Genomic DNA, 27,166 nt, shown 5'->3' on the forward strand with positions numbered 1-27,166 from the left:
TGCTCCATGATGAAAAACCAGGAAGATTACATATTTGGGAAAAAATAAACAATAACTAAGAGACTGTGAGAGAGACACCTGTTTTCAAATGCTTTTCAAAATAAGATGTTCTTAAGAAAAATGTTCATGATTTGAAAACATCAAGACAAGATTACTCTTTTGAAGCAAAATTAAACCAGACAGAAATGGACATACAGAAACCTTAACACGTTCAGTCTACACCGACGTATTATGAGGCAGAGGCTTAGTAACGTGTTTTTAAACTGTTATTAAAGAGCAATAACCATGCATAACACTTACAGGGTATGATCTGCGTTACACCGAAGTTCCTTCTGAATAAGACGGAGTAAGAACTGTAAAAACAGTCACAGTATCTGTGTTAATATCTATACACATACATAAATAAACTAAGCTTCAGGATAAGATATACACCGTTATTCAGAGTTCCTTGTTTGAAGCATTAACTTGTAATGCTGAACTCGGTTAACAAAAAAAAAAAAAAAAAAAGATTTACAGATGCTCAGTGTTTGGAAGAGGAGTTTCCACAATTAATAGGCAAGAGGAAAATAATTTCCTTTTTGCCCTTGAGAGATCAATTTCTTTGTAAAAAACAGAATGGCTTTTTGAAGTTACTTTACCAGCACATGTGTAAAGAAACCAGCAGAGGGAACCCAAGACTTCAAGAATACATGGCAGACGGAAATTTTGGAGCTTAAAAATATTTTAGCTGCTACTCTGAAAAACAGCTCCATGTGTGTGAAAAGCTTTAATCCCACAATTAGTCAAGATGACTGAAGTCAGCCATGTTTACTTGCGCATGCAGGATCAGGACCTTCAAGTGCACTTTAAAAGGTGTACCTTTTGGGTAAAAGTACCCAAGAAAGTGATTTTACAAATGAAATTTGTCAATTCACATGTAAATTAAAGACAGAATTAGAATTTCCAGGGTTTCTCACTTTTAAGGGCTTCCTTATCCTCAGAGACTTACTGTTATAAATAGAAGTTTCTTCATTATTATAAGTATTGGTGGGTTTAGAAGTTAAACCTAACATTTCAAAGGTATGCGAGTGGCCAAGCGTGACAGAGCTGAATACCACGCAAGAGGCTAAAGCCTCTCCAGATATCTTTGAAGAAATAACAGTTGAACACAGGCACCAATATGCTGTGCTGCAAATAACAGGAAACATAGAACAAAAGTTACAAAACCCAGGATTTATTACAGCAGCACAGAGTCAACCCTCTCAAAAGCAGAGCTTTACAAAGGCAGTTTAACTGACGCTGAAAAAAAATGTGGGATTTTTTCATTTGGTTTTAATAAATAACTATAAATGGAAAAAGTAGAGCTTTAAGTCTACTTGGGAAAACTACAACAATCTCCCAAAACTCACTCTGCAGCATGGAATACCTCATACTGAAAACACCACAAATAAGGATTTATAGAGCTGCTGACTCCAGTGGCAGCACACTTCAACTATTAACTCACTTAGTTTATTTACTTAATTTCCAGGGATTTCACATCTTAAATGTGGAAAAATTTACTTTAAAATTTTGGGTTTAACTTGAAATTTAGAAGAAAAAGCCTCAATCGTAACTCAAAGCAAGACTTTGCTTTTCTTCTGTCAGGAAAGAGTGGTCTGACACACCCAGCGTTAGCTCTGCAGGGGCACAGAGCTCGGTGCAGCACCGTGCAGGCAGAGGGTTTTGTCTGAGCACAGCCAGTACAGAGGAAGGAGTATTTCTGAAGTGTTTCACAGTCACCCTGCCCTTCCACGAGCACTCCTACCCAGGACTTCAAAAGGAGAGGATAAACAGGTGACATTCAGGACGCCTCTGAGGTAGTCATAGCTGTATTCCGCTCTGCTGGAGAACAAGGCTGGTACAGATGCCTGCCAGGAAAACGTGTGGCAAACTCAAAAACATAACCCACAGGCTAACTTACAGGTGGGCGCAGCAAGACTGACTTCAAAGGCACAGTAAGAGTTGCCCTGCCTCATCTCATGTCTTCTTTGGTCTTTAAAAGCAAAGCAGGGCAAGTCAGAAGTGGGGGAAAAAACCCAGCCAAACACAAAACCTTTTCACATCTTCCTAGACAGGATCTCAAACAGCAGAAAAAAGGAAAATGGATGTGCTTTGTACCAAGCCACCACGTGTATTGCATTCCCTTCCCCTGAACATATGCTCCTGTTTACTGTCAAAAGTTAGGATGCCAGTTTTCATCTAACCTAGTACAGCAGTTTTAGGGCCCACCTGGAGAATGTGATGTATTAACTTTCAACAGCTTCATTATCGCGGTGATTTTGGCAATATAGCAATGTAGCAAAACATTTGTTACCGCTTCGCTAAACTGGCTTTAAAGAAAACGGAACGAATTCCTCTGTGAGTGGAATCTGAGGCATTTTCTAGGTCCACATATGAAGGTTCACTTACAATTATGCCTGCTATAATCTGCTCAGCCGGCAATTAACAGATGTGCATTTGCTCAGGAATTTAAGTGCATCAGAACTTATCTGCACTTTTGATTAAAATTAGATGAGAATTTCACAATGAGCAAATTTGCTCTTTAATTGAAAACTTCCTACACAACTGGAAGTTTCTTATGGAGTACTGAAATTGCAAATGGGAGAATTTGCATTTTAAGATAGTTTAGCACAAAGGAAATACATAGCAACTAAATAGTGTTTTTAGACTTACTAGCAAGGCACATGCATCTGCCACCATAAGCATGTAAAACACGTTGTTCCAACCAGACGGGGAAATAAGACCAGCTAAGAGAGGTCCCAAAGCTGCACCTAAAATATAATATTGATATTGTCAGAATGATGCAATCTAAGATTTAGTAAGCTGAAAGATAGTTATTCTGAATTAGAATATCAATTTCTCCACCTAGTTAATTCAGTATTACCTTATGTATTAAAAGGTCCCAGAACGTGCAAAACATTCCTGGTACATCTGCAAGCCAACGGGAAACCTAACTCAGGGGAAGCTGGAAGACTACAAGTTTGAGAAATGCTTGCCTTTGGCTCAACAAAATGCCCACCCAGTATTAAGCTGAACGCTACTGAATTTTCCCTTCCACATACTAGTGCAGAGGGCAGGAATAAAACATCCCTGATCTCAGAAACAGCCCAATGGCATCTACTTTTGCTGTGTCCAGTATCAGACTACCACCCTCTTCCTTCCTCCCTCCCTCAGGTGTGGGACCACTAGACAGGTTTAAGGCTGTTTGCTCTATTCCCCATCCCCGAAGCTTTACCGAGTCCTAGCAAAATGTGAACTGGAGAGACCCTAGGTTCTCAAAGATCCTTCGTTTTAACCTCCCACAGCTAAGGCAGGCTACCTTACAGCTCGGGCTTACCTACAGATCCTGTTCCATCGATGATCGCTGTCACTGTGGACAAGGCTCTTGCATTTCCTTTCAGGCTTTTATGGGTACCCTTAAAGCGACAAAGGCTGCTTAGAACCATTCTGAGCCGAACTTAGAAAAGTCCTTACAGTGGCATCTAGTTCACAACCCTCCGCATCAGATGTACATTGTGAAGTTGCCTTAAGTGTTCTGGCTCAAACCCTTTTATCACTACTTAAAGAAGCCTTCTACCCTATCAACTTGTTGCGTAGAGCATTCTCCTTTTTTAAATCATGTCATTTAGACCACAGGAGCCAAGAAGCTTTCTGTTCTACACACTGTGGATTCAAGCAACAAGGACGGCACTTAAGCGTTGCATTATGCTGCAAGCCTGTTTCCATGGCCATCTTTTCCCCGGCTAATACAACAAAGCTCTGAAGAAAAACAACAACAACAAAAAAATCACTGGTGTGACAGGAACACTAGACTACCAGAATTACAGATATATACTGAAATGCCAATTCAGAGAATTCTTGATCTGTTCAGCCCCAATTTTAGAAGGCAGGTCTTCAGAAAAAAACAGCTGATAAAGGGAGTGACTTAGTAGAACGACAGAAAAACTGAATGGTTCTGAGAACTGCTAAAAAGAAACAGTCCTTTACCTCCAGTACACTAAAGAGAATCGAGTCAGGTAATCAGTGATATATATTTGCTTGTGTCAGACGCTTGACTGCTGACATCTGAGGAATTGGTGGGCATTTTCAACCCTCTTCCCAAGGGCTAGGTAGGGATCTTGCGATGTCAGGCCCCACTTCCTAGCTAGCAGCCCCTTCAAAAAGGCTAAGGCTAAAAAACAGGCAACATGTAGTGGCCACCTTTGTCTTGCCAAGACCTCCAGGCCAAGGACAGTGCTCCGGAGGAAGTTTGGAGATTTCTGTCCTGCTCCTTTTCCTGTATTTAGAGTGCTTTTTGTTAGAGGACTTTTGCCTCTGGAACTTAAGGACTTATGCCTTAAGGAACCAGCACCTTTGAAAGCAACCTTCTGAAGTCTAGCTAGTGAAAGGTACCAGAGTCAATGTCTTCACACAGCATTTATGACTGACTGACCTGTGCTGGCAACCAGAGTAACAGTTCAAGAAAGGGCAGAGGGTAGCATGGACAAAAGTAAGGGTATGTGCCAGGTATAGCTTTCTGCACTGAAACGAATTCAGTCTCTAACTCATCTCTCACACAGACACAGTCCCTCCCCGCATTTAATGATGCAAAGTATAAAAGGAGAGAAGGCACCTGTACAGAGACTTGGCCTTGCATGCAACCTTCACATTCATTTTGGGCTGTCATCTACAAGATTTGGCCTGTCTCGTTAGTAGGCAAGAATAATTTAGAAGATTCTCACAAGCATGATGCTCATTTGTACTAATGCACGAACTCCAAAACAATCTCCATGGCCAAGTTCAGCACTGCCTATCCAGCTCCTTATCCCTTTGCTTTGGGACAATGCAGCCCCTTCACTGATGACCCTGCAGAACTCAAAGGGCTCTCTCTGGAGGCCAAAGCTGCTATGCTGGAAGCAGAGGGGAAGCCAAACTCACCAAGTCAGCAGAGACAGCAGTGGTGATCAGCGCATAAGGGCCATTTACCAGGGCACCACTGATAAGCAGCATCACTGTTGCAAGTTGGACAAAAACGGAAAATGTGAGTTGCCTGAAAGACTGTTAACCATAACAACAGGAGACATCACGGAATCACGGAATCTTCAGAGTTGGAAGGGACCTCTAGAGATCATCTAGTCCAACTCCCCTGCTAGAGCAGGATTGCCTAAAGCACATCCCTCAGGGCTGCATCCAGGTGGGTCTTGAAAATCTCCAGAGAAGGGGACTCCACAACCTGCCTGGGCAGCCTGTTCCAGTGCTCTGTCACCCTCACTGTAAAGAAGTTTTTCCGTGTATTTGAATGGAACTTCCTATGTTCTAGCTTGTGCCCATTGCCCCTTGTCCTGTCGCTGGGAACCACTGAAAAGAGCCTGGCTCCGTCCTCCTTAAACCCACCCTTTAGATACTTGTAAACATTAATCAGGTCCCCCCTCAACCTTCTCTTCTCCAGGCTAAAGAGTCCCAGCTCTTTCAGCCTTTCCTCATAAGGGAGGTGCTCCAGTCCCATAATCATCTTGGTTGCCCTACGCTGGACTCGCTCCAGTAGTTCCCTGTCCCTCTTGAACTGGGGAGCCCAAAACTGGACACAGTACTCCAGTTGTGGCCTCACCAGCGCAGAGTAGAGGGGGAGAATGACCTCCCTCGACCTACTGGCCACAGTCTTCCCTATGCAGCCCAGGATGCCATTGGCCTTCTTGGCGACAAGGGCACACTGCTGGCTCATGGATAATTTGCTGTCTACCAGGACCCCCAGGTCCTTCTCCTCAGAGCTGCTTCCCAGCATGTTCGCCCCTAACATATACTGGTGTTTGGCATTCTTCCTTCCCAGGTGCAGGACCCTACACTTGCTTTTGTTGAACGGATCATAGCCTGTGGTTCTCAAATGGTTGAACGGATCATAGCCTGTGGTTCTCAAATGGTTTAATCTCTCTTTGACTTCCCTCACCCCGTTACAGAATTGGGCAAGGAGGAAAAGGAACATACATTAGTATCTCCCCGCAATGCTTACTCTGTGGTGTGAATTCTCAAATGTGAGGAGACAGGGTGGAGTCAAAAGGCACTTCCCAGGGCCTTTACTGATCCTGGTAGGTCAGAGAAAGGGGAAAGTCTGACCAAACTGTCCGTAAGAGCAGGGGATGCTCACAGGGAGCCACCCATAAGCCTCTTCTCTGCTTGTACAGCACCAAGAACCAGGGGGCCTACTGTCAGCACTTGTGTTTCAACTTCTGTTTTGAGGTAACAGGTAGAAACCCACAAGTGAATTCAGCTTGTACAAGTAAATTTAATGTTGCCATCGAAAGTACCATAAGTAGCTTTTAAACACCTTTGACACTGGGCGTTTGGAATATAATAAAGCCTGTGCTGACACAACAAGCTCCAGAAAGAAGACCAATAATGTTAAGTGAATCACTGTTCTCATGCCACCCCTTAACTTATTTCCTAGCCTCGTTCCTTACCCTGTAAAAAGCCTGGAAAGCAAAGTCTAGGGAATTTGATTCCAGACTTCCTTCTCTCAGGGAGAAAACAAAAGAAAAAGAAGTGGGGCAGGGGAGGAGGAAAAGGAAAGAGCACCAAAGGATAAGTGAAAAGTTCACAGAAAGCCAGGCAAAAAATAATTTAAAAATACTCACCTACAGTAGCCTCAAGGCCCATTTTACTGACTGCAGAGAACATGTACAACTGTGAAGATGAAAAATCAAACATGTTGAATACCAGCATAGGGACTAAACCTAGGTTCTCCATTTTCCCCACGTTAACTACAAAATGGTATCATGTGAAAGCTAGTTCTAGGTTTTACTAAATCTTTTCAGACCACAGCAGGATATTTCTTTGATTGGACAGAGGAGGGAGATAAGGGATATGCTCCTATTCCCCAATATGACCTTTCAGAAGAAAGGGCTGTGTTATGAGACCACTCAGTTTTAAACTCTCAAATCACCAGCTTGAACACAGCACAGAATACTATTCACAAAAGAATTAAAGAAAAATGCATCTCATGTGTCCAACTGCCAGTATTCCAACAGCAATAGCACAGAAATTTTAGCCCTTGAGCAGCTAAAATTCTGGCTAAGAACTCAACATCAAGTTTTACAAGAGAATGATAAACTTTCCATATGATCCTACAGCAAGCAATATATTAGGCTTGTTTGCTTGTTTAGTAAAGGCAGCCTCAATGTCTATACTTGCTCACATGCTCAACTTTCCATGCCAGCTTTTAACCTGGTCTGAACTCTTTATATCCAAGTTAGAAGATGCTGTTTGCAGGACTTCCCAAGGAATGCTGTCAAAGTCTCAGCCACAGCTGTAAGAGAGGGGCAAATTCTTACTGTGGGTGCTGCAAGCAATAACATCATTCCGCAGGTTGATGCCCTCTTCTCCAGCCTGTCTGAAATCAGGCCTGCCAAAATTCCACCTGAGAGGAAAAAAAAAAAAAAAAAAAAAAAAAAAAAAAGAGGTGTGTGAAGAAAGCACTCTGTCCATGTTTTACACAGAAGATATCAGCTATACTTAATGAAACCCAACCCAGATTAAAAAAAAACACGATATAACTTTTAACGTACAGTTCTACACAGCAACACAAAGCATGTGACTGACAAGATAATTTGCACTTAGCAAGATCCTTATTAACCCAACCGGTTTTGACTTGAAGGATAACAGAAGCAGACAGTTGTTCTTCCTCATTGTTTATTCTAACTGAATAACCAAGATGACAGGGGTGGGGGTGGAATAGAGATGGAAGAAATATTTAGAAATCATTGTTCTGCTGCTTTTGAATGCATAAAGCCTTTTTGCCAGGTGTCACGTGGCTCCACTGCTGGCACCCTGGAATCCAGCTGTGCCCAGCTATTCACTGGTCTCAACTCCTCACATGCAACAATAAACTTGGCTCTCGAGCGCTCTCTCTGTGTCTCACTGCAACCAGGGGAAATGAGCTATTCTAGATCCTGGGGCAAATGAAACATTTCGGGGTTTTTTCCAGGCAGACACTCAGGCTCTTTAATTTTCCCTGCTCCTTGTGTTTGGCAACGACTGTACACAGAAGTACTCATCAGAGCATATGGCAGAAGGGGGCTGGAAGGCCTGAGGGAAGGAGCTGCCAAAATGATATAAAGGGAACTTGGTAAGGGGAGAAGGAAAGGAAGTTCACTGGATTCTCCAGATTCCTAAACATTGCTAGGCCTGCCTCTCCTTTCCCAGATACACCCATCTCCAAAGTGTTTGTATCTGACTTAAATTTAAACATAAAGCCATAAAGTCCAAGCAGCACTGGCACCTTGTTAAGCTTGCATTCACAGTGGAATAAGATGCTGCTGAAAGAACTCACCCACATCTCTAAGCTACTACTAACTCTGGCTTCCAGCTATCTGTGATGAAAAGAACAGCGTGAAATGGCAGAAGTCGCATCCAGCAGAAGACTGGAACAGTAACTGCAACACACCTTAACACCTGCATCTCGAACTACAAGGGTCTACATAGCTCTTGATCCAGTGAAACTTCCCCATCGTGAGCATCATTTTTCAATAGTTTGATACAGGGCTTGTTTCCATAAGGGAACTGGGGGAGGTGGAGGGGAACAGCAGGTCACACAAATCAGCTGGGCATCAAGATGATTATGCTTGCTTTATTGTGAGCTATACTGTCTGCACTGACATAAAAATTTAATTATTCTGTAATTGCCTCACAAATTACAAAGGAATAGTCTCATCCTTATTATTATTACGATCTCCCAATTTTATCACATACAGCTACATAATGCATCAAGGAAAAATAGCTGTGGGCGCTCACCTTTGTGCCCACAAAAAATACACAACTGTACAGCTGGGATAGTTTTTTTTATGTTAGAGTGACAAAACAAAAATACTCTGACAGGTGGAGTGGCCAAGAGCCATGGGCCAGAGCTGATGGAGCTAAAAGATTCCATAATATCTGGCTCTCACAATCTGTACTGGACAACATCATTGGCTCTGTGTTCAATTTAAAGACATTTTACTAGGTTTTCAATGTCTAACCTAGCTCTCAGCTTACTACCTTTACTGCCACTCTTCTTCAGAGTACATAAAGCACAAGGATTAATAATATATGTAAGCTGTGCACACTACAGCTTTTCCTAAGTTGGTCTGATTAAGGATGAAATATTAATATTAAAACTTACCAAAGATTCCACCCACATCAAACAGCGTAGAAAGGTCCCCGGCTCTTTTGGCATCAAGATGCTCTAGTGAGGGAAGTAAAACATTTGTCTCATTTCCAGACTACAAAATGTAAAAAACTCACCACAGTCTTGTCATGCTACGTAAAGGCATCTTACAGAAGTACTGCTTGTTCACAGGAATAAGCTACCATAAGGTGTCATCGTATGAGACAAATAAAAATATATTAGAACTGGTTATTCAAGGATACAGTCTTTTGAACGCAATTACACCCATGGCAGGACACTTCACCACTTTAACTATAGATACAGTCCAAGCAACAGAGCTGTTGATTGTTAAAGTTCGGACTAACAATATTCCTATTTGTGAACAGCCACAGATTCATAAGCAGTTAACCAATGCTCCTAAGTGAGGCTCTTTGCTCTAAAAGCCTGATTAGCATACATTTGGATCACTTCCAGAGTCTCATCCTGGAAACCTCCATCACATGACCAGTAATATTCATCGTTAAATTATGTCTGGCCACCCTGCCTGGCACAACATGCAACATGCAGTTTACGAGGACTAGGAAGAGACAGGGATTTCCTCAACTCCACTGTTTGCCATGGGCAGTGTAAACCACTATTTGCACATACTTATATTTAGTCTGATGTAGTTACTGATACGCTACGGGGTACACTTCTAGAAGTACATCAGAAAGTTTGGCAACTAAGTCCCACTGTGTTCAGTGTGACGTTTCAAAAGGAGCTAATTTCTAAACCCCCTGGTATTATTTTTTTTTAAGCCTCTGAAATACATTTGAAAGAGCAGCATGTGCTAAAACAGTGGTGGCAGTGGCACTACCATAACGTCACCAACATCTGCCACAGCACAGATGGCAGTACTGTGGTAAATATCCCTAGCCTTTCTATTAAAACTCCACTGCTTTCAAGGTACCCAGTCTTGCAGGAGCACTGGTTATTTGGAGTCTACATACAACAGCCTTCAGCTATAGGATTTGCAGCTTTATGTGTTTTCATAGGGCGTTCAACGTGTCTCTCCCTGCTGGTTGTTAGCACCATACTTGTCCAGGACAACTTTTTTGTTAGCTGGGCGTTTAAAGGTCACATCATGACTCACAAGAACATGTATTTCTCTGGCTAAGGAGAACTCCTGCCTCTCTACTCTACAGCACAAAACAAAACAGCAGTACTGAACAGATAAAGAAGCTTATTTAGATTTTTGGCATATGTTTTAATAAGGCACTTGGATCATTTGAAAACATTATTAGAAACTAAACTTTTTTGATTGGTTTGCAAGAGCCAAAGCCACAGTCTTTTTGTTTGTTTGTTTTAAAAATGCCCTCTGATAATACTGAATTCATAAAACTAAGAAATATGTCAGTTGGTGACTTACAACTCTCCTGCTACAGCAAAGATACCCTATTTCAGAAGCAGTAATGTTTATTCTCTTATTTATTTCAAGCTCTTATTTCCAGACACTTTGTAGTCATAATTCTGTATACCCTTATTGTGGTACTTACCTACATTTGTGATATAGAGGGGAAGCCAGAAGAGGAAAGTGTAGCTCACCAGTTTTGCAAACAGAAGACAAAGGGAGAACTCTATGACTCCCTAAGAGAATAAAGGAAATAGGAAGTTAGTATCTTCATAGAGGCTGCTATTTGCTTTCAAAGACCATTATGAAAATGGTTTCTAAGAAGCATTTAGGCTTTTCTTTTTCTCTTAAGAATTCCCAAGAAGCATTCTTTCCCTGAGATCACAAACCTGACAATCAGAGCAGACTTTTTTTTTCCTCTTTTTTTTGTTTTCTCTTCTCGTAATTGTACTGAGTTGACTGAACACTAAAATTGAGAGAACACCAAAATGAGCAGGAAGGATTTGATACTGTTTGGGACCTGCATCGCATTTTCCTCATGTAAAGAGTTTTTTGATATAGCATTATAGCAGGTTTGGAGTGTATTCCAGAGAAATGGGCATATTTTTGTGTTCTTTAGATCAATCCTTCGGATGAGTTTACAAGCTCTCCCGTATTGTTTAACTCTTTGCAAACACGCAGTTAACCAGTATGACACAGTTCAAATCAATATGTGGTAAGAGTATGTTACAAACAGGGCATAGACCTACCTAAAAACTAATTTGTTCCATCCTCTTTCCCGCTGGTACATGAAAAGTATGCTAACTGAACAGGGCTGCAACTAAACTACCGTATTAACCTACCTTCATTCCTCTCGCCATCTGATATGTTTTTGTTCGAGTCAGGATTTCTTACATTGCTGGTATGGAGCACTGCAGTTACGTGCATGGACAACACACATACACAGCTGGCTCTACTTCACATACAGCTGTGACCCTTCCCAACAACAGGCAGGAAAAATACTGCAGAGTTACAGAGACTGCAGGTGTCAGCCACAATTTTTTTCTACCCATTATTTCCGCTTTGCCACAGGAAAAACAGTTGAGAGAGAGGATCAGACTGAACAGAACAAGAGCATGCAGGAATACAGTGCTGGGAATTATATACCTTTATACCTGGTCCAAATCGGTTTGTATATAATTCTTCTTGTGCATCCCATTGAAGCTGCTAGACTTCAAGCTGAGAGGACAATCAAGGCCAATTGTCTCTGACCTAAAAGAAACTTCCTTTCTTTCCTTTTACAAGCACTGCAAACGTTTGGGCCATCTTAAACTTCTCAATATAAACCATACAAAATATTTTTAAATTAAAGCTTTTAAAAACAATTTTGAAGTGTGTTAAAGGGAAGCCATGGAAGGAAGTTCTGATGCAGAGCAGTGCCTACAGACTCAGCTTGCTATTCCATTCTTAATATCCACGTGTCATTTCTAAGACCAGTGAACCACTACATTACAGGCTGCTCTAATATTACTTATAATGAGGAGAAAAAAAAAAAAAAAGCCATTTACATGGGCACTGAAGCCTAGATGCTTGTAGTTTCTAAGATGCTACCAATGAGCTTATGCCATCTGCTTACTGGGGAAGAGAGTACTCTTGTACTGATTTTTCACTTCTCCTCGGAGAAGGGCACACCTTGTCCTGTGTACCAGGATCTGCTTTAGCCTATATACACCAGAGATGCTAATCAAAGCCTGTGATGCAAAGTTAATGTCATCTACCACTCCATCTAGAACTTCATGGTAATAAGGATTCTGAGGCAAAACCTAATTCTTGGAGGAACAGACAAGAATAGCAGATGTACTCACAGGTATTCGCAAGGCCCCAAAGAAGCTGATAGCTGATGTCCCGTGTCTACCTTCCCCAGTGGCCACAGGGCTGGAGTTCAGTGACACACTGCAGTTTTCACTGTCAATAAGCAAATGCTCCATCTCTGGATCCTGCAATTTCCCCCAGCAACACCATATGAAAAAGAAAGGAACAATGTACTACTCAGTATTACAACACATTTCTGTATAAAAGCATGTTATTATCTTCCTTCTATACAAATATTAAGCCCATTTTTCAGACTCCGTAACATCAATCTTCTTCACCAATTTAAATGCAGGCCATCTTTCCAATTGAATTATGGATACTGAGCGCTTTATGCTAAGCAATCACTTATTTTTTCATGTCTGTTTCATTTGACCATTGCAATCCACAAATTATAAAAGCCTGGAGTTTACCTACAGCTATCCTCACTTCCACCTGCTCGCTGAGAAACTTACCTAGATGCATACTCTTAGTAACTATGGACGTATTCTACATACCGTCTTCTTTCTTCCAGTTCTTGTGCATTTGAATAAAGCCTTATTAAGAATTAAGCCTCACATATATATTTGGCTATAGGTTAGTAAAAATCAAACAGCACATCATTCCATTTCCCGTACTTATTATGAAGATGAAAGCTTTCAGATTACTATTTGGCAAGATGATGGAGGAAGAAAGAAAAAAAAAAAAAAAATCAAGTGCTGGAAAAATTCAAATTCAATCCTGCTATTTAACACTCAGTGATTTTAAATAAATTTTTTTTTTAAAGAACTGCATTTGGGAGAAAACACTAGGGAACCATCTGGGCACCTGAGCCTAGGCACTTAGTATTATTTTAGAAACTCTCATACAGCATCCAAAACATTTGTAGAGGGTTGGCAGATAGGATCCAAGATTTACAAGAGACGGTGCACCCTGATGAAGCAGGAACTAGAAGACAGGGAAAACATCTAGAGACCTCTAACACAGCACTGTAAATCTATGCTATGGCACATGAGTCACTGCATCATCATCAGTATTTATTTTCTGCATTACTGAAGCAACTTCATAACTTGAATTATTTTTAACAGTAGCAATTCAAACCATCAGCTACTAACAATAAAAACAAAAAAAAAAGGAAAAAAGGGATGTTTATGCAGAACAAGCTCACTGGTTCAAAGGAAGACACGTCTTGATAGTTTCTTATGTGAAAATCTTTTGCACAATTTGCACAGCAAACCTGATCAGGATTGTCTGAGGTAATGCTGCGCATTGCTCAGACAGGTAGCTCTAAGCCTATTTAAGAAGAGAGGGTTAAATATTGAAGTGGAAGTGACCGAAGTCCAAATAACTTATTTAGCAACTCATGCAGGAAACTTTTATCTACAATATGGGATTTTTATACTCTACATAGCCAAATGATAAAATAAAGAAAGCACTTCGTGCTTGGCAGAGATAGCATTGTGCAGCCTTGTCAGCAAGTCATAGAGTGTGATTAGGCATATGGCAGACTCGTGATCGCTGGGGAAGGATTCATTATCCCTCGATTTTGTGTAATTTTTAAGAGGCTAACCTCATATAAGCAGTAATGAACACACAGAGGTATTCAGGTAACGCAGCCAAAACCACATTCTGCTTCTAATCACTGCATATCCTGAATATTTGCCTTCTTTTTACAGTAACTGAAGAGGTCAATGAAAAATCAGTAAAAGCTGCCATTCCAGTGTGCTTGGAGGAGACCAGCTCATAAATCCAAAACATCTGTTGTTTGTGCAGGCACAAAAGCTGACTCCGATAATCAGCTCAGCATAACTGTAGCACAACCACTGCAGGAAGGAAAGATGTTCAACTTCAACTCCACTTCGACAGGAATAAGATTATCTTCTGTCACCAGCAGAAAATCAGGGGGTCCCAAACAGCGACAAACAATGATTTTTAATTTTTTATTAATTTATTTTGAAAGCCTTGTTAGTACTCCATATTACAAACATAAAACCCAGCTGGCAGGGTGGAAGGGGAAAAAAAAATAATTAAAAAAAGGGGGAATATTGACAGGATTGCCAGCAAGTGCTCTCATGCTTTGTTGTCCATGTTGCCTCTCTGTCCTGCTCACAACGGAGCAGCAGTCAGTGTGAGGGGGGGGGATACGTCTTCCTTGCCCGCTTGCAGGCAAGTGCAGGCCAACAGCGAGGGTGCCAATTAGAGTTACTAACAGAGTTAGAAGAGAAATCTTTGTCTACTAATTTCCTGACTATATTTTAATTGTCTTCACGACTGGTCTAAAGACACCTGCTGATGTTGTTAGATCTTCTCCCCTTATCTTCCAGCTGGTTGTGAAATAATACTGACAAATGGTTTTCAGGCTGCAGACTATTCTTGGGCAGCTAAAACCAAATATGAATAAACTCCATACAGAGAGGGTTTAAGCTAGACTGATTGAAATTATGAGTAAAGTGTTTCCTTCACAAAAATTTCAAAACCTTTTCATCAACACTGATTATTATACTCTGTGAATGCTGATTATTATTTTATGGGCAGAGGACGAAAAGAACAAAAGCTTCTATTTTCCTGTAAAAGACTGAAAGAAGTTAAAAAAAGTTACCCTCTCAGGATATGATGTGCCAAGTGTACTGAATACAAATACAAAATTTCAAATGGAAATTTTTAGTTCATGTCCATCAAAAGATAAAATGTCTTTTTGCCAACATATGGGCACATCCAGAATTCAGTTTCCAGTGAGAATTACCTGCACAAGTTTTAAGCAGGCTTTCTGTGAGTAATTGCTCACATTTAGAACTCTCTGTCTCCGTGTGTAATATTCTAAGTACATACACCTATTACATTAAAAAGGGAGAGAAGTGAGACTGCAAGGAGGGGACAAACACAGTATAGGTAGCTTAAAGATTTCAAATGGCTATCTTTAAAATACTTTGCAGTGCATTACTTTTGCTGGAATTGGATGAAGATCGCAAGTTAAGACCAAGTGAGTAAGCATGCTGACTTATTCAGCTCAGTTTGCAGTATTTATGTTAGATAAGGCTTAGTTCTCTTGTATGAAGTTACATTTTGTATGAAGATGGAAGTAGATTTCAGCATAATAAAATGAAGAGCAATCTTTACCAATAGTAAATCTATGGGAATATTCCATGTGAGCTTTAGGAAGTCTTCTATACTATTTTACAACAATATGTTGTATTTTACCTGAGGTTTGCTCATTTCCTTAGCATTTAAGGTTGGCATCTGGACTCTGAATCGACATGCACCATTCAGGATGGTTTTAGAACTCTGAAAAAAACAAAACAAAAAACCCCCATACTTTTGTTGCTTGTTTTTTAAAGGACTACATTAGTGTTGATCATTTCTCTGCAACAAAAACCGTTGTGCATTGTAACATAAACATAACGCAAAATGAAGCGCCTTTCATTAAATAACTGTGTATTTTGGGTTTTAAAACTTCTTTTGCAGACCTACAGCAATGTACATAAAATGCAATCACAAATTTATTTGAAGGCTAATTTCATACTGGTTTTATACAGAAGTAGCATGCTGAATTCAGAGCACAGTCACGCCATTCTTAACATATTTATCTGCTTTTTCCTCTACTGAACTTTCACTGACATTGCAAACGATTTTTTCTCATAAGAAGATGATCCTCACAACAACAGAGAATTTGTTTCGTTTCAGGAAAACCTTGATTCTTCATTTTCCTATCCCTTTTAAGATAAAAGTTTATGCCTTTATCTTACGCTCACACTACTCTTCTAACCCAGAAAGGGACTGTGCTCTTGTGGGCAGGAAGGACAAGCTGTATTTTGGGCCCCAGACGGGCCTACTTGTTATATTTACTTATTAACAAGCACATTAGTGTATCAGTTCACAACAAAAATTGCATTCATTGGTAAACGTCATTCCGAGATCCTTGGTTTAAAAAAGATTTGTCAGGGACATTAAGGTTTGTCCACCAAATTACATATACAGCTTCAAAGTAGGTTTGCAGTCAGGTACGGACAACCTATTGCTAAGACCACAAGAGGCACTGTGCATTCCTCAGGGATGAGATATTTGTTTAAGTTTCTAATCACACCCTGGATGCCACATTAAAAAAGCAAAATAAAACAAAAACCCCAAACTCTGCCCCAAATAAAAACCCAAACCCCCCCACCACAAATAATAAAACACTGAACATTTTAATTCAAAATCAATCACTATGCAATTCTTCCCCAACAAAAATGCAACAATATGTATTGCAGTATTCTTTAGGCAAACTGCCATTCATCAACCAAATCCTTCTAAGAAGGCAAAAAAATTTTAAGGATAAACACTCAAAACCGCAGCATCTGATAAAACAGATTTTTAAATTTTATCTTACAGAAAATTAGGCTCCTGTCAAAAAAGTGATTTACAATAATCTGTGGGGAAGAAAATCCATTATCTAGAGACAAGTCATCTACATCTTTATTCAGCAGCTCAGCAGAGAAAAAAAAAATTAAAGACACTTTCATTTGACTGTCAAAAATAAGATTTACTGTGGTAAGGAGGAAATGTCTGGGGAAAAGGACTAGACTGAGAGGCTGCACATTTAATACTTAGACTTCTTTCTCTTTTTCAGAAGATAAAAACTGCAGCCTGGTATCTTTCAAATGCACAAACACTTTGCCCCAGGAGCTAAAGAGAGCTAAGTTTCCTAGAAATGCAAAGTCAGGTTAAAGAAAGTTCCTAGAACATAAAGACAGGTCTGTATGAATGTGCTGCAACTAACATGCTTACCTATGAAAAAAAAAAAAAAGGTACAGGGAGAAAAGATGAGAAGCAATAAAACCAGTTATAAATCATCACATTTCACAAATACCTGTAAATCTGCTCTTTAACTTTCATTATGAAAGTGCACCAATGCTTAAGAAAGCACACTGACTTCTCGCTTGCTTTTGTCATAGGTATAGCCTTTTGTAAAGTTATAGATTACACCTCCAACGCTGGCATTTAAAAGCGCTTTATTGTACTCAAATATTTGTTTTGAAACAAATTTCAGATTTATAAACCAGAGCCAAAGTGAATACAAGCAAATGAAGCACAGCCCAAGAAATCGGTGAGTGAAGAAGATCCATGTATTCGAGGCTCTGTGCCTGGCTCGCCGCCTGTGCTTCTGGACAACTCAGTGAAATCTGATTACTCACCACTACAAACTGTGTGGAAATATTTGGCTCACAATCATGCTGCAAATAAACAGTAGACCAAATTATTTGAAGATAGCAATATCACACAGAGATGAATCTGATTTATAAATCTTAATATAAATCTACCCTAAGTCCTTCCCTCATGTTGAACATTTATTTTAGTTGTACTTAAATTTAACTGGCCTCATTCTTCCACACTGGGGTTTGGCTTTTGGCACCAGCTGGCAGAGTTGCCTGCACCTAACCAAGGCATCTGTCCAGAGACCTACTACAGCCTTATGAGCAAAGCAAGTGTGTGTGTTTCTTTAATTTCTTAGAAAAAACATTTCTAACTATCTGCAAAAGCACACAGGTTGTTCAGTTTGTCACTGAAATGACTGAGCAAAAAAGGACAGCTAGCATTTTATCCCTGCCAGTAAATTCTATGCCTTGAACAACACGGCTGAAATATTTTCTTCCCAGTAAAAACAGTCTATTTTATTACATGAGCCTTCCCTCAATTAGCAATAATTTTTTTCTTTAAAATCAGACACGGTCACTACCACATCTGCATTTGTAGATCTTCCTGAACTTCTATTCTTACCTTAGTAATTTCCTTAACTTCTAAAACCACCCTGCCCGCAGCTAACAGAAGCTGTGAGCCCTATTACTAAGGATTTAGAATCCATTGTACTTTGCAGACCACACAGGTCTAAGAGAGGTATTTGAGCAATTCAAATGGCATACAGCTTCCCAAGACAATGGCAAATCTTAAACTGAAGGGTCCAAGGCAGGTGGGGAAGCACTTTTATAAATCTCCTACAAGATTTGCAGATGTGAATATAAGGAACAGGGAAGGAAGAAGTGATGCCTTTTGCTCTGGAGAGCAAGGTTTCCAGGGAAACAGAAGGTCAAATGCATCCCTACACAGTGAGACTGTGCCTGGAGCAGTGATCTTCTTGGTGTCCTAGAGGAGATTAATTCAAATACTAGCCCCTTCCTGGGACTGGGGAAAAAGGTGGTGAATGGAAGGAGGGGAAAAAAGCTCCTAAAATACTGTATTTTTGTTAAAAATATCATGGCAAGTGGATACTGAATGTCAAATTTTTCCATACCGGTTCCTTAAGACATATGAGCAACATGCTGTGCAGAACTCTTTATTTATGCTTTCCAGTAAAAGTGTATTTGAAACAAACAAACATTTACTTCCATAAAGCTTAACAGCAAATTCTGTAAACATAATGCTCTAGGTATTATAAACAGCAGCTGAAGTGTTCATGGGAGCATTTCTGAACTACATAAAAGCTAAGGAAAAAAACGGTAGAAGTCTCTAAGAGTCACTTAAAGTATTCTCATACTTGACAGAAGTTACCTTTAAGACATGAAAGAGAATTAAATGAAAAATACAGAGTGCATTGTGAGCACACCTTACCTCTCAGTAACAAACTAAGAACAGGAGTTCACAGACCATTAAAAGTTTTCAGAAGCTTTACCAAGAGTAACTTGCATGAGGAGAAAAACCTCATTAACTGGTAAAGAGGAAATAACACACACTAGAAAAGTTGCCTTCAGTTACTACTCGAAAAGCCACCTATCTGAAACTATTGGGGAGAGTGGTAAAAAAACCAGCAATCACCCCTGTACAATCTACCTGTGAGACTTGCAACTGAAAGGTACAGTTCACGTATACCTACACGTGCAGACCATCTCCACGTGTAATCCCCTAGCAATGGAAAACATGTCCCTTGGGTCCTTCCCTCCAACCCTTTCCCCAACAGCCCAGATTTGCCCTCACCCACAGGAAACCTTAAGACCTTCTTTGCCAATCTCCCCCTACTATTCTTCCAAAAAACTAGTTGAAAATGTGGCAGACCCGGTTGCCCAGAGATCCCTGGGAGCCAAAGGAGAAAGAGCCTGGAGCAACACGCTGCTCTAGGTTTTCATTAGAGACAAACACATACCAGAGTCCTATGGAACATGAAACAGAAATGAACTTGCAAGCACACTCCTAAACGAAACTGGGCTACAAATGACATTCTATTACAGGAAGTTATGCACAGCCCGTCTTCCTAATGCTCACTCTGTTGTTCCCTTCCCTCGCTTGTTATTTTTCTCTCATTCTATTCGGACTGCCTCCCTCCTGTTGGGTCAGAGCTGCACGAGGCAAGAAAGGAAGGAATCATCTCCTCACATAGTAGCTAAAGCTTTCTAAGGCACATCTTTTGGCCATTGACATGGCTTTCTGCATTACTTAATTTTGAGTACATAAAATGTCTTACGAACTTTTGGTCCAAAACATTGGGCAAACATCTTGGTACCAGAGCTTAACTACTTCCAACCTACTTTTAAAATTGTGTTTTGAACAACCTTATACTAAGACTTAAAGAAAAGGCTTTCATTTTAGATACAATTAAAAGTTGAGTTTTGCTGCCACAGTGGCACAAGGACGCATACACACAATGTTCAGCAACCCAAAGAAAGCTTAGACATTTGCACAGACACACTCTTCAATCCTGCTTCAACAATGCCTTGAGCGGTCAATCTCTGATACTGGATTTTCAAACTCTTGCGCCAAGAGAGTTGCGTTTTCCCTCGTGATCCAGGCAGTATGCGTTCCACAGTTTGTATGGGTAATAGTATGTTTACATCTAGTAAAGCTGCCGAAATTTAAGTCCTTTAAGTCTAAGCTCTCATAAATAGCAAGATGCACTGCCTTGATACCAGTAAAACACATGATCAATGCAGTCTAAGAACTCACTGTATATTAAAAAAAGAAAAAAATCATGTATGTATAAACAGCATCTCCATCCTTCAGGATTTCAAAATTTGACAGACGAGCCCTAAGCAATTTGATCCTATGTCAAATTTAGACCTACCACGAGCAGAGGGTAGGACCATACAATGTCCAGAGGTCTTATCCCTTCCAACCTAAATTATTCTGTGATGTCACAAAAACTAAAGCATAGATTTGTCATGTGACCCATACCATTAAGCACAGATCGTTTCTCTCTCCTTTTCACAGCTCTTCATTAATGCCAGTTTTGGTTAAATATAGGCCACATTATATCATGACTAAACTCACTGACACAGACTAATTGCGCCAATATCTTCACCTCGGCTTCATATCCATCCCTTGCTTCCTCTTTTCCCTAGCCACGTGCTCCTACTGTGCTTTCCTCTATTCCAGGGAACATCCCACCTTCCATCCCCAAGCCCACAGATGCCTGGTTCATTGACACTATGTCAGCAAAAGGGCTGTTTGCTCTTTACTTTCTGCAGTGTCTAATACAGGGTTCTCACACAGCAAGACCCTTCACACAATATGGTTGGCAACTATCTCATTATGCCATACCTAAACAAGGAAGGCAAGAGCAGGAGAATAGGTCAAAATGCTCTGAAGGTGCCCAGGAAGACCGGAGGAAAGTTAGAGAACTCAAAAAAAAAAAAAGATGAACAGTTTTTACTTGGTTTACTGTAGTAAGATCATCTATTCCAAAACTTTAGTTAAAACAAACTCATCCACCTCTTGATTCACATTGCTTTGACAGAAAGTAAGCTACTGGTTTACCAGTGAAGCACAGAAGACCAATCATTCCCTCAAGTATAGGGTTAGTTATAACAGCCTGGCAACAAAAGGGCCAGGCAGCTTATCTGATTTCCAGAACTATCATAATAAACATGTGTATTAGGAGGCAAAAATCAAAATAGAAAAAGCATTCACTTACACTGGATGGTGTGCAGGAGCAATTTATATCTTTAGGATCTGAAATACAATACCACACATAGTTACTAGTGGAAACATGCATAATGAATAGCTCTTAAAACACCAGTGTAATTTACTGTCAATAAACCAACAGTACAGACAACACAGAAGTAGTCCTGGTAGAAATGTGTAACTGTATCTTTAGGGAGAAAGAAAAGGGTGCTCCATGGTACCCTTCCCATCCTATGACCACATTAAGTGCTATTCTAGCAGTCCAGCTCATTACAGCATTCGTTATATCCCCAGAACTTTTTACTTCCTGAGATAGGACAGTTACAGTAATAAGCATTCGTACTAATATCTCTGAATCTACATAGGGACAAGACAAGGCATTCCTTTTTAATGTCTAATTTAAAGTCACAAAACTTGCTCTATCATCCGATTTCTGTATTTCACAGCACAGAATACAGATGGCATGGCTTCAGCGGTAGCACAGAATATACACTGCAGCCAGTTGGGACATGCTGCTAAGATACACTTGAACAATTTATAGAGACAGGGCAGTAATGACAGGGCAGTGGACCGAATTCTGAAGCCTTACTCTCTCAGGTATGCCAGAGTCTGAGCATATAAACTCTTTAGACATACACAGGTTCTTCTCCATCTAGTGTTCTAGAACTTCCTAGAAGTTCTGTAAGTATTGGCATAGCTTGAGGAATATACTTTGCACTGGGTCATTTAGCTTAAACAGATGGTGTTCTTCACCCATAATGAGCCCTCCATGGTTCTATCCCATTAAAGCACTTACGTTCAATAAGAAACAGGAAACAAACAATTCCCATCACAGCAATGATTACACCAGGCATCACAAAGGAGAGACCCCAACATGTAGACACCCAGTAAGCAGCAATTAAGGATCCCAAGATATTTCCCACTGAAGTGTGCGAATTCCAGATTCCCATGATCAAACCTCTCCTGCATTTAAAAAAACCACAAACATTTCTTATTATTTCAACAATAAGCATTACTATATCGAGAAAAGCGTATCAAAAGTGACTGTTCATCTGTGGTGTCAGTGAAATATTTGCAATCTTATTGTTCTTTAACTGACCACTTCTTTATGCTAGTCTTTCATCTGGCAATTTCAAGGAACCCAAATATTAATAGAAGTGTTCTAAATAGTCTGTGTATGACAGAACTCATCCTGCATTTGATGGCACCACTCGGGTTTGCTTATTTCTGGGTAGAGTTTCTTTAATAGAAACAAGTATGCAGATGTTGCATAGCATATGCACACTAAGTCTGATGCTTCTGGGAATGAAAGTCTTCCTGGAAACACACTGCACCGATAATCTCATGCTTTTAGGATACGTTAGACTTATCATGCAGAAGAAAACAATCTGTACAGGATAGGTAGGGCAAATTCAGTATTTTCTGATCACGTTGTGGACTTGCTAGGCACTAGTAGAAGATAACACCTGCACAAGCTTGGCTAACAGACACATCAACTTGCTGTCTGCCTGGAAATCCCAGATTAGAGCTGCTGTAAATAGGCTCCAGCTGAGCTAACCTAAACCACAAAAATCCTACTGAAATCATGACAGTTAGCAATTTGGTTTTTTCCTCATAAGTCATGGGAAAACTGCCTTGCTCTCAGCTGGAGTTTACCTGGAGCAACCTAATTTGAACTAAACCAAATCTTTTCTTTTGGATGAAGACAAGATCTAAGAGGTCTGCTCATGTTTCACAGAATTTGTAGCAAAATGAAAACAAGAACCAGATCACTGACATTCAAACCAGAGCTTTACCCACCAGTCCACTATGCAGCCTCCTAGAAGTAAAGGCTGTTGCTTTTGCACAAAGCAAAATATGAATAAACCTATTTATTTTGCACAGACTTACCAATTTTTTTCAGTACTGTATGACTGATGGTTATCATTCTCTGTTTTGTAACATTCACCAAAAAGGCTGCAGGGACTATGGAAAACTAGTTTGAGCCTACATCTTCTTAACTATCCCGTGATTTTATATAGAAAGCATATACTTTATTGTTGCATGTCCTTCTCTTGAGACAATTGACAATAATTTTCATTCAATGGTATGTGTCTACAACGGATGCCACTACAGCAGCATTACTACTTGTATCAACCATTATCAGAGCCAATGGATTTAGCATGCAAAATTTATGGAAAACTCCTGTATGATATGACAATAGACATAATGAGTGATCTCTATATAGGATTAGGGGTGAAAAAAAAAAAAAAGATGATTTAAAGAAAGTGATAAAAAGTTAAATCCGATGTCATACTTATTTTATTTTTTTAATTAAATTTTCAAGTTTCTGTAAGTGTGTTAGAAAAAGAGACATTAGACAAAAAGACACTTTTAGAGTTGCACCCTGACAACTACTTTGAAACACAAATGAACACACAAATTCCACATTAAAATGGCATAATAACAGCCTTTATTAAAAGTGGGTTTAGACTGTTAATATTTGCAGGAATTATTCTTAATTCAGTTCTGAAATATTTCATCTGAAAAATTAAACATCAGACTAAAGAGCTACCACAGAACACTGTTTTGATATGAGAGAGAATATTTCAAACTGACACAAACTAATCAGTGTAACAAAGAAAATTCCTCTCAAGGATCTACCTAACTGCTTGTTTCATCCCAAAAAAAAAACACTGAAGCAAAAGAAAGATATTTAATTTGACTATAATATTACAGCCCAGAACGTGTTGATTTGTACTTCCAAAACTTTGGATTACGTATTATTTACCTTCCTTTTCCAAACCAGTTGCCAATACATGTAACGACACTTGGCCAGCCAGTGGTTTGCACCAACCCATTAGCTATCTGAAAGTATATAAAAATAATAATAAATAAACATACCCTATAATAAGTCAGGTTCCTACACAATTCCTGCCGAGTGCTGCATTGGGAAAAGGAAGCCTAAACAAATGCTTTGAATTTAGAAATTGAGTAGGGGGTTTTCAAAGCATTCTTTTCCTAGGATAAACAAGTTACAATTTTTTGCAAAGATTCCTCCCACTGCCTACATCTCTCAAATTATTTCATGATTTAAACCACAAAAAATTGTAAATCGATCACATCCTTACCAAAAATCACATTACGCTGAACAGAGAAATGAATTCCCCATGCCCAAACAGCAACATACTACTACTTATCTCAAATTGAACATAAAGCAAAGCATGTTTGCAATCAAAGTGGAAAAAAAGAAAACGTTAGGGGAGGCTAACTAAAGTTAGTTTGAATACTAACTTTAAAATGCTTAACAGGCACTTGTAAATAAACTGAGAGGAGAAACTTAACTTACTATACTCAGGCTGAAGTAAGAGCTATTTCAGCCTCCATGTTGCACAGACCATAACCCTAGCTCATCTCACCTCCTAAAAAGCTCCCTATCTAGAATTACACATTAACACAAAGATCAGAACACAATAATTCACACGTACAACCAGCATTTGAACATGAAACGAAACAACCTCACTCTACCCAACAAAAACCAATTAGGCTGGTGGTGCGAGACCACCCTTGGTATTACAGAACTCAGTGAGCACACCAGGCAGTGCGGCACTGGTAGAGACAGTTAGCTTAATCCTAAAGGAGCCAGCTCCTGTCTTGGAAACCATATAAGCCAAGAGGGCTGGGGCAGTGACACGGTTAAACGGATGACTTGGTGAAACGGTTATAAAAGCTTGCAGTACCCAAGTTAGTATCGCTGCATGCCGCGTTGCACAATGCCATGCAGACGTGTCAGCGGTGAAAGTGCTGCTGCAATAACACAAAGGAAGCAGCAGTGCGAGGCGCAGACCTGTCCGAAATGACTCACGAGTGCTAACTATATCCTGGTCCTGAGCTAAATTCCACATCACGTCGATGCTAAATATTCTTGTGACGCCTGATTAGATCTACAAGCGCTCTGAAAAATCCCACACAATGAATCTCGTTACAAAAGCTGCCTGTTCTCAGCCACACCAATGTGGGAGACTGTTCATCATTAGCAGCATAAATGTAATTTTCCTGCAGAGAAAGCCAGGATGCGTCACTCAGGTCTTGGCAGACTGACAAAAGTAAATACATTTGTTTTAAAACTCACCCACATTTAAGCTTGCAAAGATTTGATCACTGATTTGACACAGACTGAAATGCTTTAATTTGTTTTCAAAGATTTCTTCCACAAAAAAAACATTTTTCAAAAATAAAACCTGGGGCTCTCCACTCTATCATTTCTGCCTGTCATCAATGACAACGCATGCCAGCATTTACATCCTCCCGTCCAACCACTAATCACTGTTTGCAACTGAAAAAACCCCTAATACAACACTAAACAGCACCATGGAAACTCGGAGTATCTAAATAACATCGTGCCTACCTGGGCCATTATGTAAAACCACAGATTATGTATATTATAGAAATAACCCAATCCAAACATTGCAGTGAAGAATCCACTAGCAAGCATCCCGACTGTCAGATAGTACCGGATAGGCAGCCGTTCTCCTATTATTCCACTGGGAATGTGGAAGGAAATAAAAAGAAAGGTGACAATTAAAAATCAGATCGTACCCCAAGCCTTCACAAATAAAGAATATTTTTGTGTTGTTTAATTCTGGTTGAGGAGAAACTTTACTGGTAACTGCTGTTCATCTGCAGTACGTGAGCAATTTTTAGCACTTGACAGGAAAAAACAACAAACATTTCATGCTCCCTAATTGCTAAGTGCTGACATCCGCACAACCATCTTTTGGGGAGATACTCTCCTGGAGCACGTTGGAAGCTATTTACTTACATCGTCACTTTCCAAATGACCTGTAAGGTGCGACGTGTCTCCAGCAATTTAAAGTGAGACTTGTCTCCCTTGCTAATGATTCTAGTTAGGAAGGTTCTGGTTTTAGTCAATAAAAAGATTCATCTCCAAATGGTAGCTAATACTGCACATCTTAAGATGGGTTTGTTATTATTTTTAGGAGGTGTGTGCTTCTGTCCTTTGACTACAGAGAAAGCCAGGACAATCAGCGTAGTCTACATGAGCAAGCTGGAGACTGATAAAGTTTGGCGACATATATTCCAGCATATAGTCCTTCGTATGCAATATGAAGGAACAACAGGCTCAGTTGTCAGTTGTAAAGCATTCCTGCACAAGACAGTCAGGACAGGGGTGGGTAGGGAAACTTCCTATGAACCAAAAGCTATGATACCACTGGGGACTCAGGATGATGCATTTTCTTCCACAGCAACTAGCACAGAGGTGGGATAATTACATCCAAGTTTTCACTCTCTTCACCAGAAACATTAGAGCAGGAAAGGACAGTATCTCAGAAGCGGTACAGCCTCATATACTAACAGTAAGCCATGAAGCAGGTTTCCAAGAGAGTAAGATTTACCTTAAATACATTCCAATTGCATACGCACATAGAAATGAGTAATCCAGCGCTCCCAGTAACTGTTTGTAGTTGTTCTTATCTAAGAATAATTATCAAAACAAACTGTCAGTTTAAATGTACCAGTAATTTCCCAACCATTTTTACATATTACAAGAAAAATGTAAGCGGACATGCACTGACTTTTAATTTTCAAAGGGCACTCTTAGACTTAAGTATCCATTTTGCAAAACACATTTTATTTAACAAAAAAACCAAACCAAAACAAAAAAAAAACCCTAACACCTCTACAACTGATTATTTTGTCTGTAGCACATTAGGAAAATATTGGTAGGCCCATTCTTAATTCCATCTTATTCAAAACAGAATTTTGAAAGAGAAGAAACATCAGTTATTAATGAGGTGCCCCTTTCTTATAAGTCCTTAGACAAAAGAAACCCCAAACTTTTATGGACTTTGTTAAAAGTGGAAAGATGTGTTGCAAACATGTGAGGTCCTAACAGTCAAAATCATCATATAGATCCATCATATAGGTTTTTAAGGAATCAGCTTAATATA

At 39.8% G+C, this 27,166-nt stretch overlaps 1 protein-coding gene across 8 annotated transcripts in view; it reads right to left on the minus strand.

Annotated features, from left to right (window-relative positions):
- SLC37A1 (solute carrier family 37 member 1) overlaps positions 1-27,166 on the minus strand; it is a 38,754-nt gene that overhangs the window by 2,921 nt on the left and 8,667 nt on the right. For 7 of the 8 annotated variants that reach the window (XM_054181792.1, XM_054181820.1, XM_054181800.1 and 4 more), the window contains 15 exons: positions 26,612-26,690; positions 25,603-25,738; positions 23,986-24,062; positions 22,012-22,178; positions 21,226-21,263; positions 15,549-15,632; positions 12,368-12,499; positions 10,669-10,759; positions 9,149-9,211; positions 7,323-7,408; positions 6,627-6,675; positions 4,936-5,009; positions 3,356-3,434; positions 2,692-2,789; positions 301-353 (listed from right to left, as the gene is read on the minus strand). In XM_054181792.1, coding sequence (XP_054037767.1) covers positions 301-353; positions 2,692-2,789; positions 3,356-3,434; positions 4,936-5,009; positions 6,627-6,675; positions 7,323-7,408; positions 9,149-9,211; positions 10,669-10,759; positions 12,368-12,499; positions 15,549-15,632; positions 21,226-21,263; positions 22,012-22,178; positions 23,986-24,062; positions 25,603-25,738; positions 26,612-26,690 — 1,306 coding nt within the window. The remainder of the gene's footprint in view (positions 1-300; positions 354-2,691; positions 2,790-3,355; positions 3,435-4,935; positions 5,010-6,626; positions 6,676-7,322; positions 7,409-9,148; positions 9,212-10,668; positions 10,760-12,367; positions 12,500-15,548; positions 15,633-21,225; positions 21,264-22,011; positions 22,179-23,985; positions 24,063-25,602; positions 25,739-26,611; positions 26,691-27,166) is intronic. The other variant, XM_054181830.1, reaches the window with a different exon arrangement.

Source organism: Rissa tridactyla, chromosome 1 (genome assembly GCF_028500815.1).
Source record: "Rissa tridactyla isolate bRisTri1 chromosome 1, bRisTri1.patW.cur.20221130, whole genome shotgun sequence".
Taxonomy (NCBI): domain Eukaryota; kingdom Metazoa; phylum Chordata; class Aves; order Charadriiformes; family Laridae; genus Rissa; species Rissa tridactyla.